Here is a 16,357-nt window from a genome sequence, read left to right on the forward strand (position 1 = left end):
GGCTGTACAAACACCAGCAGATCCATGCACAAAGTCGGGAGTCGTGCTGAGCTTGGGATGCCCAAAGATGCACTTTGCTTTCCAGAAGTTTCATGTTGGGAGGGGAATGCAGGAAATGTGCTTTAACTACAGCTGCCCGCGGTGCTCACGCTGCCCGGGCAGCGAATGGATTTGCCTCTCCCTCTGCTCCTGCGCCTTCCCGTCATTGATTCACATTATTTTGCTAAATATAACTCGGCCCCTTGGAGCTGCTCACTCAGCTTTTACCCCCGCCGGCGGTGCGGGGCACGGAAGGTGCTGGCAGGAGCGGGGCTGGGCGGCCGCTGCCGCTTCTGGACACCTGCCGTCCCTGCCCGTGTCCCCGGCCGCCACCGCCACGGAGGGGCCGCGCCTGAGACCCGCTCCGCTCCGTGACACCCAGCGCCAGCCGCGGTGATGCTCGGGGTGCCGGCAGCAGAGCCAGGGGGCCGCACCCCGCTTCAGCCCGGGCTGGGACAGCGGGAACACACCGCTCTGACCTCCCTGCACTGGGAACGCCCGGCACGGGGTCGCTGTGGCGGGGACATGGGACGGACGGACAGACGAACACCCCCCCCACACCGTCCCCCGCGGGCGGCGCCGAGGCCATTCATGAAAAAGTTGACGTCAGGCGGATGGGCGGGGCTGAGACCGGGCCACGCCCCCCAGGGCCATTTAAGGCGACGCGGCGGCAGGCGCGGGGCTCAGAGCGGAGGCGGCGGCCGAGGCGTGAGGGACCGTGCCCGATTTCCCGGCAGCGCCGCGCATCGTCCCGCAGCGCCTGGGTGCCCCCTCCACCACCCCCTGCCTGGGGCAGCCTCCGCTGGGACTTCATGTCTGTGCTGTGTCCCCTGCCCTGGTGAGTGGGCGCTTCCCGTGAGGGGCGGGCGGGGGGACGCTTGAGGCCGAGCCCCTTCAGCCGACCGTGTCCCCTTCATGCCGCCTCAGCCGCCCCGGGGTGAGGCGAGGAGTGGGACGGCGAGGGGCCCCGGGGAGCGACTCGGGGCCGGCGGCCCGTGGCGGCGGTTCCCCGGCGGGCGGTAGCGGGACGGGTGAGCGGCTGCGGGAGGGAGTTCGCTTCACTTTCTCGCGCTGGAAATTCCATTAAGGCTGGAAGAGCCGAGCTGGAATTGGCGTCGCGCGCTCCGCTGGCGTGGGAGTCCCCGAGGTTGTAAAATAAGTCAGTGGGAGCTAAAGCGCGCCGGCTTGAGAAATTAAAAAAAAAAAAAAAAAAAAGTGAAAGAAAAACCAAGCCCCCCGCGCTTGCACTTTATTTAGTGTGGTTTTTTACTTCCCCCCTCTCTCCCCGCGGGGCAGAGCTGGGGGAAGCGGGGCTAACAGCGAAGCGCTGCTGCCGGAGCGTCCCCGGCTGTGCTGGAGCTCCTGGGCAGAGCCGGGGAGGTGCTCCCAGGGCATTGGATGCAGCTCCAGCTTACGAGGGACTGAGCTTTTTCCGCTGCCTTCCAAGGGGGGGCAGGAAGGAAGGGACCAGAAATAGACTGCCTACAGTCTCCGCTGCTCGCGTCGCTGCTTGAATCGTGCTCGGTCATGCCGGAGCCCCTCGGATCACTGGAATGCTGTCTTTTGTATCTAGCTCTGATTATCTGAGATCCGCTGAAATGACTGAAGTGATGATGAACACCCCAGCCATGGATGAGATCGGACTAAGCCCCCGCAAGGATGGGCTGTCGTATCAGGTGAGTGTTTGGCTGGCGGCTGAGGCACTAATCCCGTGTGGAATTGCCTGGGCTACACTGTTAAGCTTGGTCTAACGCACGTTTCCATAGCCTAACCTAATGGCAGGTCTTGCAGTAGTGAGAACTAGTCAACAGACTGGAATGCTTGCTTGGCAGGAGATGGTTGTCTAAAATATCCCTCGCTATCAGTGTGAGTTGGCAGAGGATTCATTTGTTTTGAAGTGACCGAGCCCCTGCTCATTCAGCATTCCCGGGGCTCAGTGGGAGGTGGGTTAAAGAAGGATTCATGGCACTCACTGGGCTGAGGGGGCTCATGAGATTTTTGTAACACAGCATACAGCTGATCTGAGAGCAGAAGGATGCTGTTTATATGGCATCCACATTTTTTTGATCTAATTCTTGATTTTCCTGACCGTTGTGCCCATTTGAAAGGGTTAACAATCCTTTGTGAGAGACAGTGAGGGCAGACACAGCCTAAATGAGCCGTGAAATGTCACTGGAGATTTCGGTACCTGGAGGCACGAGTTGCATTCATTCTGAAACTTCTGAACAATGTAGTTAGCTATTCATCTCTAGATCAATAAAGAAGTGGTCTGCAGCTAGATTTAGTCTTAACATCCCTTTCATTTCCTAGCCTGTAGTTAATCACAGCACAAGTTAGGCACCTTAGCTTCCCAGCTCCATGGTTTTCCTTACTTCCAGGAGGCTCATTGATGAGCTCTGACACAGATGCTGGATGCTGGCAGACGACTTGCATCTGCTCTGTGTGTCGGGTGACTCTTACCAGCACATCCAGATGCAGGCTTTGTCCTTTGCAGATGTTACACAATCTGCACGGAGGCATTTGCTCCAAGTGTGCATTCAGATGAGGTGCTGCATGTTTGTCTGAAAAGGGAACTACAAGGCAGCAGCAGTGCACTGGAGCGTGAAATCGACTGAACTTTGGGCCACCACCGAGGCCTCCAGCAGAAGGCATAGCTGTGTGGAGGAAAAGGGGATGCATTCCTTCTTTTAGTCAGGATTCTGGCTCTGGATAATGCAAGTTGTTTGGTTTATAGATGTGCTTGTGGGGACTTGAGCTAGTGGGGAGTGTGCAGCCTCTCTTTCCTCCTTTACAGAGTGCAGAGGCAATGCCACTTGTTAAATGTGAAGCAATCAAAGTAACCTGCAAGGGCTGCCTTTATGGGTCACCTTATGAAGAGGCTTAACCCAGTCAGGTCAAATTCCTTCAACCTACCCATCCAAATTCCCAGAGAGAGGCAGAATCCAGGTGCCCTGCTTGTTCTAATGATCACTTCAGTCAGGTTCTTCCCCAGGTGCTAATGACCTTGATAAAGCCTGCTTTGGCCAACTGGGGAACAGGACTGTTTGGTTTTGAGTGGATCACCTGAACGTGTGAGTCATAAAAGCTGACGACTCATATCTGTGCAGGGCTTCTGCATCCTGGATCTGCTCTCTTTAGTGGTCTAGTGGTAGATAATTGTTTTTCAAATGCCTGCAAGGAAAACTTCACCTTGATGTGATGAAGAGTGGTGGCAGCAAGAGTAGAGGAGTTGAAATGGAAGACCTTTATGGCATTAGTAGTATGTGGGCTGTGCAGGAGGTCTGCCTCTAAATCAGGTTAGTGTAAAGAGGATTGGGGAGCAGGATCCAGCCTTCCTTCTCTGGCTGCTAGGCTGAGAATGTCACAGTGTAAGTCAAGGTAAGTTGAAAGCATCCTTAAAGGGTTGAAAAGTCAGCTGAGACCAGCAAGGGCAAATCTGATGCAAATAGCACCATGGACTTTTTGTTCTACCTCAGACTTTGGCACTTTGTGCCTCATCGTGCTGATGGAGGGAGTTTGGTACATGGAAAATTGTATGCTTGTCTGAGAGCTGTAGTGCAATAACTTAAAACCAGACAGGGCTAATGGAGCATGACTGCTCCTACACTGAGGCTTGTTGTTCTGAGCTGCAGCATCTTCCTCCACTCATCTGCAGAGCCAGGCACTCACAGTGTAACAGCCCTGTGCTGGCTATGAGAGGCAAAAAATAAAAAGTGGAGCCAGAATCAAGCTTTTAGCTTCAAAATTTTGTCCTGTTCCTTTAGTAGAACTTGAGCTCATTGTACTACAGAGATGACCTCAAACTGGGGTTCAAAATTCCCCCTTCAAGCTGTGTAGAGCAGGTACTGCCTGGTCAGTAGGATGCTGCCTGAGACTGGGGGCTGCTTCTGCCACCAGAGGCAGGCATGAAACTGTCTGGACCAGAGGAGGTGGCACAGCCCAGCTCCACTGTTGGAATTCTGGAGCACATCAGTACCCGCTGCAGACAGACTTGTCCTACTAAGACAACTGTTTGAAAGTCTTTTTTTTTTTGTTTTATTTGGAAGTAAACTGAGGAAGCAAGCTCATACCCTGATTACAAACTTTAGCAATCTGATTCCTCTGTCTTGTGGAGTTCACTGAACTTCTTGGCTCCTCTCTGTCTCAGTGATTGCGAAGGGAGCTTGTGTTGTTGACTTTTTCCTTCTGCATCTTCCACCCACTGGGGTGTCTGTCTGTCCTAGACATGAGCTGAAGGTCTGCACTCTCCTCCCTGGTAAAGCACTGTGCCCTTTGCTGGGCTGCTCATCACTGCTCAATAGTGAAAACTCAGACTGCAGAAGGAATACCAGTATTAACTGAGTTCTTCCATAGGCTCAAGGTAAACATGCTTTCTCACCATGGGATTGCCTTTTTTCCAGTTAATATGTAAAATGCTTGTAAGCTAGTGTGCTAGCTTCAAAATCATGCTCTGTAAGACAGCTTTTATTACTGTATTTGTGACAGCAAGCTGCTGTCTGATCCCCCTGAAGATGGTTCAGATTCCAAGGGCCTGAGCAGAAGTGAGTGGTGAATTTGGGGCATGAGTCTCAGAACAGGGCAGCATAGACAAAACAGAAGATGTGACTGAAGAGATGATGTCATGCTGGGTCTTGTGCCTGCAGTGAGAAGCTATTTCTGGATCTTTAATAGATGTCCCATAATTCCCATGGGACTTACTAAACAAAAAACTCATTGAAATGCAGCTGATGGCTCAAGTTGCCCCTGCTGCAAACAGATGTGGCTGTGGAGGGCTTCACACACTTCCTGCCTGGCAGTGTCCAGCGAGCCAGGCTGTTTCTGCTGCCAGCCAGAGCCAATGCACTGTTTGCTGCTTCCCAGCCCCAGAAATACCTTTGAAGAGCCTCATCAGCACTCTGCCAGCTTGTCCTCTGTGCTGTCTCCCAGCAGCACGAACAATGCCGCTGAAGCCGAGGCTGAATTAATCATTTCGTGGAGCTGTTGTCAAAACAGTGCCTTGACTGCAGTCATGCCTTGCTTCTTGGAAGTGGAGCAGGGCCTGAGCACAACTGAAAGTGCTTTAATGCCCCAAGTGTGCGTTCTGAGCTGAGTGTGCTGCTTTGGTGCAGGCTGGCTGGCAGGTGGCTCGCTGCTCCTTGAGGCTCCCCTGCAGGAGAGTGGCCTGCAGAGGCTGGGCTTGCCTCGTGCCCTCAGCTGAGGTTTGGTTGTCATGGGGAGCCTGAGCTCTTTAGGTGGTGATCGCATCATGCTGGGATCTGTGCGGGTTAATCACAGCCACAGCTCACTGGCAATCACGTCAGAGTGCCTGAATCTGGGTAAATAGGCTTAAGGCTCTCTCCAGTGGCTGTGCCAAAAGCTTGGTGTTGGGGAAGTCATTTCTGGTGAGTGCAACACCTCCTCACCAGCCCTGGGGAAGCACTGGCTTTCCCTGGGAGTTGTGTACACTGGATCCCTCCAGTTAAACTGGACCACCAGTATGTTACTGGCCCAAGGGCTGTTGGCTCAATGGAAATTCAACTTCCTCTGTAATTGTTTTCTTGTCAGGTGCTTCATGTCTGTGCAGCTTTGATTTGTGCAGGGGAAGTCCTTCAGAGGTGCTGCTTGCTGCTGTGGAAGGCTTTGAGACCAGGCTGCAAAGAAGTGGTGATAGCAAGCACGGCTGCTAGACAAGATTAATGGGCAGAGTCAATGTGTATTCCAGGGTCTGGGACCTCAGTGAGGACAGAAGCAGGATATGGGATAAACAGATAAAAAAGCAATCATGTTGGCAGCTATGCTGTGCACGAGTGTTCCACTGAAATCCACACTGAGGACAGAGCAGCAACACCTCAGAGTGTGTTTTTTCCACCCTACTTTGATGCCTTGTTACTCTGAGGGAAAATGGTTAGATGTAGGAAGTTTCCCTGACATCATGCCCTGAGACAGGGCAATATTTCTGTGGCTGGGGAGTTGTTGTGGCTCATCAACCTGAGTCACAGCTGCCGTGTGCATACTTGGAGCTCGTTTTTGAGTCATGACTGCTGTGTGAGTAAATGTGTACATTGTGGCTGGAGGAGCCCTCCAGAGAGGGCACTGAGAGATGACCAAAGCACTTCCTGAAAGGAGCTTGCCACGCTTCTCAGTGGCACTAAAGCTTTATTTTCAGAACTTCAATGCTGATTTGGGATTTGGAATATTGATATTGCTGAAGAGGCCCAAAATTCAGCCCTTCAGTCCAAGGAGGATGAGTGATGTATCCTGTGCCTGAAGTGGGATGTCTCCCAGTGTGGACTTTGCATCTTGTATAGAGCTACCACAGTCAAGCAAAGCTTTCCCCCAAACCAGTAACTTAATTTGGAAATATGTCATTGCTTTAGTCTCCCTGTAATACAATTTAAATACTTTTCAGCCCCATGGGAGGAGAGACAGGCATTTTAACTATGGGTGTTGGTATGGAGCACACATGTGGAAGTTGTTTTGGATTTACAAGTGTCACTTGGATTATGGTAGTGCTGAGCTAATCTTCTAAATTGCCTGACATCTCTCCTGCTTTTGGTGTTTCTCCATCCCTGTGAATGCTGAGAGAGGGTATGAGTCTCCCCAGGGCAATGAGAACTTTCCGTTCTTGTTGCCAGGACTTCATCCAAGGATAGTAGAGCTGGATCATCTGAAACAGAGGCAAACACGATCGTCCTAAAATCATTTCAGGCTTTTGTTTCAAGTTCTGCTTTTCCCTGCCCTTTTCAGCTGCAAGGCAAGAGTTTGGTTGATTTGTGTGTGATCTGGATAAGTTCATGAGGAGAGCAGTTCCCAGACAGAGGGGCCTGTAAAAACCAGTCTTGCTGTTAGCAAGAAGATGTGTTGAGTGGTGTAAGAAGCAACATGCATGTCCTCTGTGGATCTAGAGGTGTTGGATGTGTCTCTCCTTGGCCAGGATTTGGGGCTCTGTGTGGGAGCAGTTGCAGCCCTTGTGCTGTATCATGCAAGTGAAGGGGTGGAAGATGCCTCTGAGTTGCTGTAAATTTGCTTTTAGGCAGCCATCACAGCCAGTTGCTTGTCACTTGTCCCCCATCAAGTGCCCAGGTCTGCCTCACCTGTGTGCAAGGTGCTGTCATGCACAAGAGGGAGAAGCTAAGCCATGGCTCCTGCTCTGTTTGTGGGGAGGGAGGTGCAGAGCCTTCCTCCCACAGCCCTGAGCAGGATAACGGGAGCAGAAAGGCCTGGAGGAGGCAGGTGCTGCTGTCCTGGCTGCTGTGCCACAGGGTGCAGAGCTCCCAGGTCAGAGCTGAGCTGTGCAATCCCCAGTGTGGAGCTTGCTGTAAATTAGGGGGGTTTCTTTCTCTCCATTGCCTACATCTGGAGTGGGACCAGATAAATAAGGCCTACAACAAATGTAGCATGGCCCTACTGGAGCAGGACAGAGAGAGCTGCTGCTGGCTTATCTTTTTCTGTGAAGAGGAGGCTGGTTTGGTTAACCTTCTCACTTGGCTTCCCCAGATGTACAGTTAAGTCTCAAACCCTTTTTCCTTGGGCCCCTGTGCTTGGCCTGCTGTCACCCTGCCCATCACACTGGAGGAAATCTGCCTTTCTGTGTTTTTTCCATTGACTGTCCACGCCCCTTCAAAGTGCAGTTGCAACATCTCCCTTCATGCTGCCTCAACGATTAAAAAGCATGACTTAGTGGAAAAAATCCTGACCTTCTTGGGTTTGGCCTGTCCTGCAGCTGTTTGAGATAAGATTGTGCTAGGGTTTTTTTTTTATTATTAAAAAAGCTGCACACCACATTTTGCGGATATTTGTTTGTAAGGAAATGACTACTACTTAGTTTCTGGAAAAAAAATCTGGCAGGCTGTTTTCAAAGAAATTGCTCCAATTTGACCTAATGTGCTTAAAATAATAGCAGCCAAAGGTTAGTTTAATTATTATACTGCTATTTTTCTTCCATAGGAGGCTATTTTCATGACATTATCAGCTTATGTAACCTCTTGAACCACAATTTTTTTTTCCATTGCAACCTTCTAAACCATGTAATGTCAAGAGTATTTTTTTCCCTATCCTGGGTTTAGATAACTTGAAGCTTAAGAGCCACTGACTGTACTTTCAGTAATGCACTGTGTGCCTGAACTGATTTTGTTTGGCCAAGCAGAAGCCACAAAGTTCCAAGAAACAGTTGCTGTCTCACTGGTGCTGAGAGTGACTAATAGCAAGCAGCTCACGCTGCAATGCCCAGGTTGATGTGCCTGTGTTCAGGGGACCTCAGCTGCTCTTGTGCACCTGAAAAACCTGGATGGTGGGAGCTGGAGTCTTGCACCACTGTCCCCAGGACCAGATGATCACGTGCAAACAGCCCCTGATTTGTGCATTTCTTTCTGTTCCCTTGCCTGAATTTGTGTTAGGCAACAGCCTGATGCTTTTCTAATCTGATTGCCACAAAGCTTTGGGTTGAAGGAAAAATGAATAGAAGCCTGAGTATGGCCAAGGAGGTGATGCTGTAGCTAATAGTTGCTAGGCTGAAGGAGGGGCAGATAGGATGTTGTTTCACTTCTTGTGGCCAGGGCTTCCCAAGGTGGGGAGTGCCCAGATGATTGGCACAAGGAGAATGAGGCTTCATGGTTAATGCTCAGGGCTCCTGGATGGGGAGCCTGCTTTTGTAACTGGAACCACAGAGATGAAAGCAGATGAGATCTTGCTCTCAGACTGAGGCCGAGGCTGGCGTGCTGCTCCCTGCAAGGATGTTCTTGGAACTCACTGGAATGCAGGTGATGTTCAAAGGAAAGTGCAGCCACATGACTTCTCACCTGGCCTACAACCTCAAGGGGAAAATGCACTTTGTCATTTTCTTCCTTGGGGTGTTTAAATGCAACTCTGATGTGAAATGGACACTCTGATAAAATTGTTTGAAATAGCAGGTGGTGGTTGTTTAATCTTCTGCCTACTAACCATGAGGTCTGATGTAGCCAGTGGATTTGATCACCCAGCAGTGATAACCTTTTTATCACCCATCCAGTTCCCTTCTGGATGAGCTGGGGTTTGAAGGTGTTCCCCCAGCAGGTTACCCACAAGTAACACAACTTTTCTGTTCATATTGCAATCTAGTCATGCAAAGCTGCTGCTAACACTGCACCAGCAGGTTTTTTTTCCCTTTGCTCACACTTTGCCTCAGTTCCTAGTAGGATCAAAGTGTCCATCACTGGCACTGCCAGTGAGTGTGGGCCCTGGTGCTGCTGCACTGCACAAGCTTGTGCATCCACGTGGCAAGCAGTGGGTGGGATGGGATGGGAAAGGTGAACCTTGAGGGACTGGAAATCGAGGAGTCCTTGTATTCATGGGAACTACAGTGCATAACTGCTGGCTGTGCCACAAGTACCCCTTTCCTAAAGAAAGAGAGTCTAGTCCCCAGCCCTTCCATAAAATGAGTGTCCTGCTGAGTTTCACTGCTGATGTCTGGTAGCTGTGGTGTGCAGAATGCTGCCAGAATTATCTCTAATATGCAGCTGAGCTATTTCAGGCTGGCTCTGTGGCCCTGGAGTGATACCAGACACAGGCCCTTGCTGCAGGGGTCTGGGCTGTGCTAGCCCTGGGTTGCCATGAGCCTCCTCAGCAGCAGAGCCTGGAGAGCAAGCCTGTTCTGATGTGCAGCCTGACCAGCAGCAGGAAATGGGATCTCAGATTCTCTGATGGAGAGAGCTCTGTGTGCAGGCTGAAGAGCATTAATGCAAAAGCAGGGGTGGAGGGGGGGTGAGCCATTTGGATAAATATCCAAAAGGGCAGGTGCCTATTTGCTGAGCGCTGTCCAAGCAAGCGCGTGCTTCGGGAGCCTCTTGGGCAGGGCTCATTTCCGTTACTTGGAGACTGGAAAAGGTTATTGACAACTCCAGGAGTGCTCCCATAGCTCAGTGGTTGACTCTGTGTCCAGACTAGCCTGCCCTGGAGACCTGAGCGTCTGGAGCTGTGTTTTTGGCCGAGCCTGGCGAGTGCAGCCCCTCTGACAGCGTGTTCCTTGGCTCTTTCAGATCTTCCCCGACCCCTCGGACTTTGATCGCTACTGCAAGCTGAAGGACCGCCTGCCCTCCATCGTGGTGGAGCCCACGGAGGGCGATGTGGAGAGCGGTGAGCTCAGATGGCCGCCCGAGGAGTTCCTCGTGCAGGAGGAGGAGGAGGAAGAAAACTGTGAAGACGCAAAGAAGGACAACAAGGAGCAATAAATGGCGTCCGAGGAAAGGCAAGGGACTGCACCCTTCTGAAGGAAGAGCCACGCTTTCTTTGAAAGTCTTTTAATAAGACAAGTTCAATTTTGCACCTGCGAGATCTTAGTTTTTTTGTATTCTCTGTATTGAGAACTGAAGCCCTCGGTGTCACCAGACCTCCTGAGGAAGGAAGGAAGTAACGAAGAGAAATGTTTGCTGTTCTCGAGATCATTATCTGTATTTTTCCGAGGCGGAGGCAGCAGTGAAATTCCAAGCACATGGCAGAGGGTGACCACACGAGGACTGCTGAGGGGGGAGCTCGGGAAGAGGGAGGAAACTTGGAGGTGGCAGCGTTTGGCTGGGAGCTGCCTCTGGCTAAAAGCATGAGAACAGAGCCAAAATATCTCAGATTTGCCTTTCTTACAGCTTCCATTTTGTGTGCTGGGGGGTGGAAGGGTGTCCATAGCGAAGCATGGCTAAATGACCTAGTGACAAGGGGCCTGTAGCTCTCCCTGGTTCGGCACCTCCTAGGGCAAGGTGAGCATCCATAGGAGTAGTCTGGTTTCTTGCTCTTGCTGTTGAGCCTGTTTCCCAGCCACTTTCCCCAAAGTTACTTTGTCCCCCTGTTTGCCTTTAGACTCTTCAATGCTGAGCAGCTGTATTTGCAGGATAGCATTAGGCTGCTGCTTCTCATCTCTCCTGCAACGCCCTAGCTTATCTTGCAGGTGGTGAGCATGAGGTGGTGTGCATCGGATGTTAAAAGGTGCTTCTGTCTGCAGCAAGAGCTCATGTAGGTTTGAACACCTCAGATTTTTCTCTCCTGTTTGCTGAGGCTGCTGTGGGTGGTCTCTTCTTGTACAGTGCCCCAAGCCTAAGGGTGGAGATGTATGCCTCCTTGCCTCGGTGTCCTTGAAGTTGTAGGGTTTTGTGTCTCTTAACTTGCTGGTCAATGGGCCTGAGAGGGCTGGGCTGGGGCGTTCTCCTCCAGCTCTGCACTGTAGGGCCTCCTCAGTGCAGGACAGGCTGGTGGGAGTGTTGGGAGGGGGGCTGCCAGACCTGGGGGTCATCCAAAGACAAAACACCAGATCTAGTGTGGATCAGCAGTGGGGTTTGCAGGATGGAGTCTGCTGGGAGGGGACTAGCCTGGGTGTCCTGAGACGAGATGCATTCCTGCTTCTTAGTGAGGGTGAAATGTTCATGGTTGTTTTAATGAAGTGCAGACTGGCTTGTGAGATCTGGGTTTGTCCTCTGTTCACCATATCCTGCCTCAAGGAGAAGGCCAGTCTGCTGCCAGGCAAGGTAACCTGCTGCTTCCCTGGAAAGGAGGGATGGTCTTGCAGCTTTGGGGACCAGCTTGGGAGCCAGTCAGTCTTGGGATAGGATGAGAGCAGGTACCACCTAAACCAAATCTGGGGTCATGGAAGAGGAAAAGAAATGTCAAGGCCTTAACCAAACTTCCATAATAATCCCAATGCCACCCCCCTTTGCTTATAACTGGTTCCATTTTTAAAATCTATTTGGACATGTGTGTATTTGTATTTTTAATACCTCATGAGTAGTTAAACGCTGGTGGGGTTTGGGAACTGCTTTTAACGTATTGGCAGGATTGTTTTAGTCTTGTCTTGCTTGTGTTTCAACATAATGGCAATAATTTATCAGCTGTGTAACTATTTTGGACAGATGGGAGTTTGGAGATGAGTTAGCACAAAGCAGGAGAAATTCAGTGTTCCTACACTGCAGGTGGCCTCATGTCCAGCCACGCAGACCCAGTGAGACACTCCCTGCCCACCTTGGATGGGTGATCACTGAACAGCCATGATGTGGTGATACCATTTCCTCTAGCAATGGACTCAGCTGTTGTGTCTGTAACACTTGTTCTAGTCTTGCTGTCTTACTGGAGTGAGCTTGTACACCTGCATACCAGCCAGTTGTCTTATTTCTAAGTGTTGCTCTCTATTGGTCTCTACCATCTGTACCACCCAGTCAAAGCTCTATATCAAAGATGTTACCATGTGGGCAGCAGTGAGATGGCAATCCTTGGACTTCAGACCTGCTGTCTGCCCTAAAGACTTGCATATTTCTGTCTGCATCCTTTTTTTGGAAGTATTGTGTATATTTCTATTTGTTGTTGAACGTATCTAAAGAACAAAGCACTCCAGTAAAACTCCTGTTGTATGATATACATTCTATATTTCTGTAATTCTTTTTTGAGCCTCAGGGAGAAGCTAGCATTTTTTTCAAACTACATTTTTGTCACTGTGACAGTTGTAAATAAAGTTTGAAAATGCTTTCCAAATGTACTGGCTTTGTTTTTACTGTTAAAGTAGGGTGGGATGGTCAACCTTCCAGGTCATGGCTATCAGCTGGAGTTGCTGCTTCATACTGGTGGCTGGCCCTATGGCATTGGAAACCCAAGTCAGCTTTGAGGTGGCAGCACCTTTGCCTTCCATCTTCCTGTGGTTGCTCATTGCTGTGTGAAAGGCTGCAGCAAACTGCTGCTCTGGTTTATTTATTCCTGAAAAAAAAAAAATCTGTATATCTGTCATCTAGATCTACCCCCTTACCTAACCTTGCAGAGCATGAAGTAATGGAGAGTGGAAACTATTCACAGCTGCTGTTAGTCATGTTCCCTGTGCATGCTCTTCCCTGCCCTGAGCAGCACTCAGGAAGACAAGCCTTGCCCTGCTGGGTGCCCGTAGGTCTCAGCTGAGCTACCCAGGGCTGTCTGTGTTTGCCACTCTGGCTCCAGAGGTCAGCTCTGCCTGAGCAGCTGCCTTGGCACTTGCCAGTGGCCACAGGCTACAGTTTATGGTGCTGCTGCTGGGGAAAATGGCATTTCTGAGTGTGACTCTGAGCTGCTCTGGTACTCAGGCACTGTTCTGGCTGTAGGAGTCTGACCACGCCAGGGTTCAGTAATTCAAGCTGTGTACTTAATGGGATTAAATTTTCCACTAAAACCTGGAGATAAGAAGCAAATACCCTGGAATACCCATATCTTTAAGGTACGTGGATAGAAGTTCCTGTGATTTGGCAGCTAACACTCTAATCTAACCTAGGCAAACAAGCCCAGCTGAGGCTGGAGTGTTGTGTTTACATGAGACTAGTTTAAATACACTAACTAATGACCTTTCCATTAAATGCTTGAACTGAGGGCATGCTCAGTGTGAGCCCCAGAGTTCAGAGATGAATTGTATCCTGCTCAACCCTCATGGATATTTTATGCTATGGGAACAAATGCAATATTAAAGCTGACCTCTCCTTTTCTTCAGTCAGCCTCTAGCAGAGGTGCTTTGATGTCTTCCTTTCCTCAGGCACAGAGTTGCTTGCCTTGTAGAAGCTGCTGCAAGATGACCAGATGTGCTGGTCTGAAATCAGCAAAGATGTTTCTTCTTGACCCAGAACGTTTTTGTTCAAAATACAGCACTGGTTAGGGAAACTGCAAACACATTGAACTTGTCTGCTGCTTCCATGTGCTGCACACCAGCAGGTTTTTCAGGCTCACATCAGAATGAAGAATGAATCCTGATGTATCATCCTGTTTTGGGGTAAGACCACAAGGGCTGGCCCTGAGTGGGGCTTGCTCAGCCAGGGGGTCTGCCTTGTATCTGCCTGGAGCAGTGCTGGTAGGAAGGAGGCTATTTCCTGCTCCCTAACTCCAACTATTGTGGCCAAACTGGAGCTTGGATCATCAAATGAAAATGGGCTTGGTGCTGAATGGCTGAGCCTTAGTCATCCCAAAGTAGAATGATGGGTGGCATAAGGACCTTTCTTTGCACACAGAACAATGTTCCTCTTGGGTAACATTTAAACCTGAGGCATTTGTCCTTCTCCAGCTTTGCCCTGTAGTTGAAAGTGATGACACAGCAAGCTGTGCTCTGCTGTCCTGCTTAGTTCAGTCTGGGCTCACTTTCCCAGACATTTCATTTGTAGTGTTCAGTGTGCATCCACTTCTGTTCACCTTCACCAAGCCCACAGTCACTTGAACCTCTGCACATTAACTATGGTCTGACTTTGCCTACATTTGGGTGCAGACAGGAAAAATTATTGCTCTGTGGGAGTGCAAAGATAATTCATCAGCGCTGCATGTGGGGAGCAGCCACTCCTGAGATACATGTCCCCTTGTGCAGGCTGAAGTTGTGCTCTGGTGTAACCAGTCTCCTTATCATTGCAAGCAACAGGAGAAGCTGAATTTTCTTTCAGGTGAGCTGTCTCCTTCCAATTTTAATCCCAGCAGGAAGTTCCCAGCCTATGAGGACGTGGAGCTTTCATCCTTGTGATGCTGATCTGCTTTAAGATGCCTTGAAGCACAATCAAAACTAAAACAAAGTCCTCCAAGTCTACTCACCTGGAACGAACCAGGGGATGTGAGGAGCAACAGCCTGTAATGCACATGCTCTGAGCTCTCAAAAAGCAATCCTGAGCACCACACATCTCTGTATAAACAAGAGGAATTGCTATCCCTAAATCCTTACTTGAGGAGAAAAGCTCTGGGTGTTTCATGGTCCAAGTGATGCCTTTCTGCTTATGTTTGGCCAGCACAAATCTGTGTCTGGATGTGAGAGGAGCACAGCAGAGTTCAGTTATGCACCTGCCTGGTGTCCCCATGGTCAGCAGGGTCTGTGCCAATGTCTCTGCAGCAGGAGGGCAGCGTGGGGGACATCCTTGAGGCATGGTGGCCCATGCAGGCTTTCCTGGAGGCCAGCAGTGTCACAAGCACAGTGTCATTGGCTTTGAGCCACTTGGGTTAAAAATGTGTCACTTTCTAGAGCCCCAGTGATCACCCACCTGCAGAAAGGGCTGTGCAAGCCTGGCTGGAGAGTAGCTCTGCTGAGCTAAGCTCAAACCCATCCTCACACAAATGAAGGTTTATGAGTGCTGGCTTTGGAGTGGGAGGGAAGAGGCTCCATGCCCATCACCTAGAGAGGAATTGAGTGCAGAGAAACCTGCTTCACCCAGGAAATGCCTGGGACTGGTGGGGGCATTGTGTGTGTTTATGTGATGATGAGCAGGGATGGAGAGAACAGGAGCTGCTGCAAAGCAAGGGAGGGCACTGTGGCTGGGGTTGTGAGGTGTGATAGTGGGGAGCTGCTCTGCCAAAGCTCCTTGTGGCTCCATGGTTTTGTGCCTGAAGGACTGGAAACGTGGCCAGGACAAACCCTGGGGCGCACACTGACCTCTGCAGCTCCCAACTTTTGCTCAGTGGAAGTTCACCTGAAGGAAAAGACATGTGGGGCTTGACTGTGCTGATGGCCCCAGCATGAGCCAAAAGCCTGGGGCAGCAGGCTGGGGCACTTTGAGTGCCAGGACTGGAGACAAACCAGCTGGGAAAGAGATTCCTCTGTTCTCTGGTCTCACCTTCCCTATAACGGCTAAAAGGGGAAGGTTTGGGGTCAAAGCAAGAGAAGTAAATTTTTTTGTTGCTGTTATTTCAAATCAGACCTTTTCCTGTCAATGAAGAGCTTTTTCTCCCACACCAAGTTACCAACTCTGTGAAAGTTGTCTTGTGCTTTACCCACGTTAAAACAAAAACCCCCAGCCCCATGCCTGAGGTCAGTGACCTGAACCTTTCCCACCTAAGAGAGCAAAGACAGGACAAGAAGAGATGGCAGATAGCAGTGGCCTGGGACAAGGGAGCAGAGCCTGGAGGGGTGAACCTCCACCCACCACAACAGGCAGCTGAGGGACAACAAAGTCAAACGCGGTGTTCTGAGAGCCCTGAGGGGTGGGAAGAGTGCACAAGCCACAAAGGAAGCATGCACTGAGCACTCGGTGGCTGCCAGAGCTGTAACCACACAGGGTTACCGTAGCAGCAACCATCAGCTTCATCTGATAAAAATAAGCAAGGAAGTCAAGTGTATGAGAGGGAGAGGATGTCAGAAGCCAAGCATGAAAATGTCACTGCAGCTCTGCTTTCATTTTCAGCGCTTCCTTCTTTATTCTACCCTCAGTCAGGTCAGGAGCCCAGGTATTTCCTGCCCTCCATGTCCCAGAGTGTGTCCTGCCTCTGTCCCAAACATCCCCTGGCCCAGGGATGCTCCTGGCCACAGGCTGTGTGCAGTGCCCTGCTGTAGGGGGCTCATGCACAGCCTGCATCTCTGCTGCAAGCTGCAGGGATGGAGCAGCAGCCAGAGCCTCAGAGTCCAGCTGCAGCC

At 50.5% G+C, this 16,357-nt stretch overlaps 1 protein-coding gene across 1 annotated transcript; it reads left to right on the forward strand.

Moving 5' to 3' along the window:
- Positions 1–736: 736 nt before the first annotated feature.
- On the forward strand, positions 737–12,501 carry LBH (LBH regulator of WNT signaling pathway). Its single transcript, XM_059467565.1, has 3 exons — positions 737–877; positions 1,613–1,715; positions 10,032–12,501. Exons 1-3 carry the CDS (start codon positions 852–854, stop codon positions 10,221–10,223), a joined length of 321 nt encoding a protein of 106 aa, XP_059323548.1. The 5' UTR covers positions 737–851; the 3' UTR covers positions 10,224–12,501.
- The last annotated feature ends 3,856 nt before the right edge of the window (positions 12,502–16,357 follow it).

Source organism: Ammospiza nelsoni, chromosome 3, assembly GCF_027579445.1.
Source record: "Ammospiza nelsoni isolate bAmmNel1 chromosome 3, bAmmNel1.pri, whole genome shotgun sequence".
NCBI lineage: Eukaryota > Metazoa > Chordata > Aves > Passeriformes > Passerellidae > Ammospiza > Ammospiza nelsoni.

Bases quoted from the DNA above. Each gene is read 5' to 3' on its own strand.
- LBH (XM_059467565.1), top strand. From the start codon at position 852: ATGTCTGTGCTGTGTCCCCTGCCCTG. The intron at 878-1,612 runs GTGAGTGGGCGC...TTTTGTATCTAG, and splicing joins GTGCTGTGTCCCCTGCCCTG to CTCTGATTATCTGAGATCCG. The intron at 1,716-10,031 runs GTGAGTGTTTGG...TGGCTCTTTCAG, and splicing joins AGGATGGGCTGTCGTATCAG to ATCTTCCCCGACCCCTCGGA.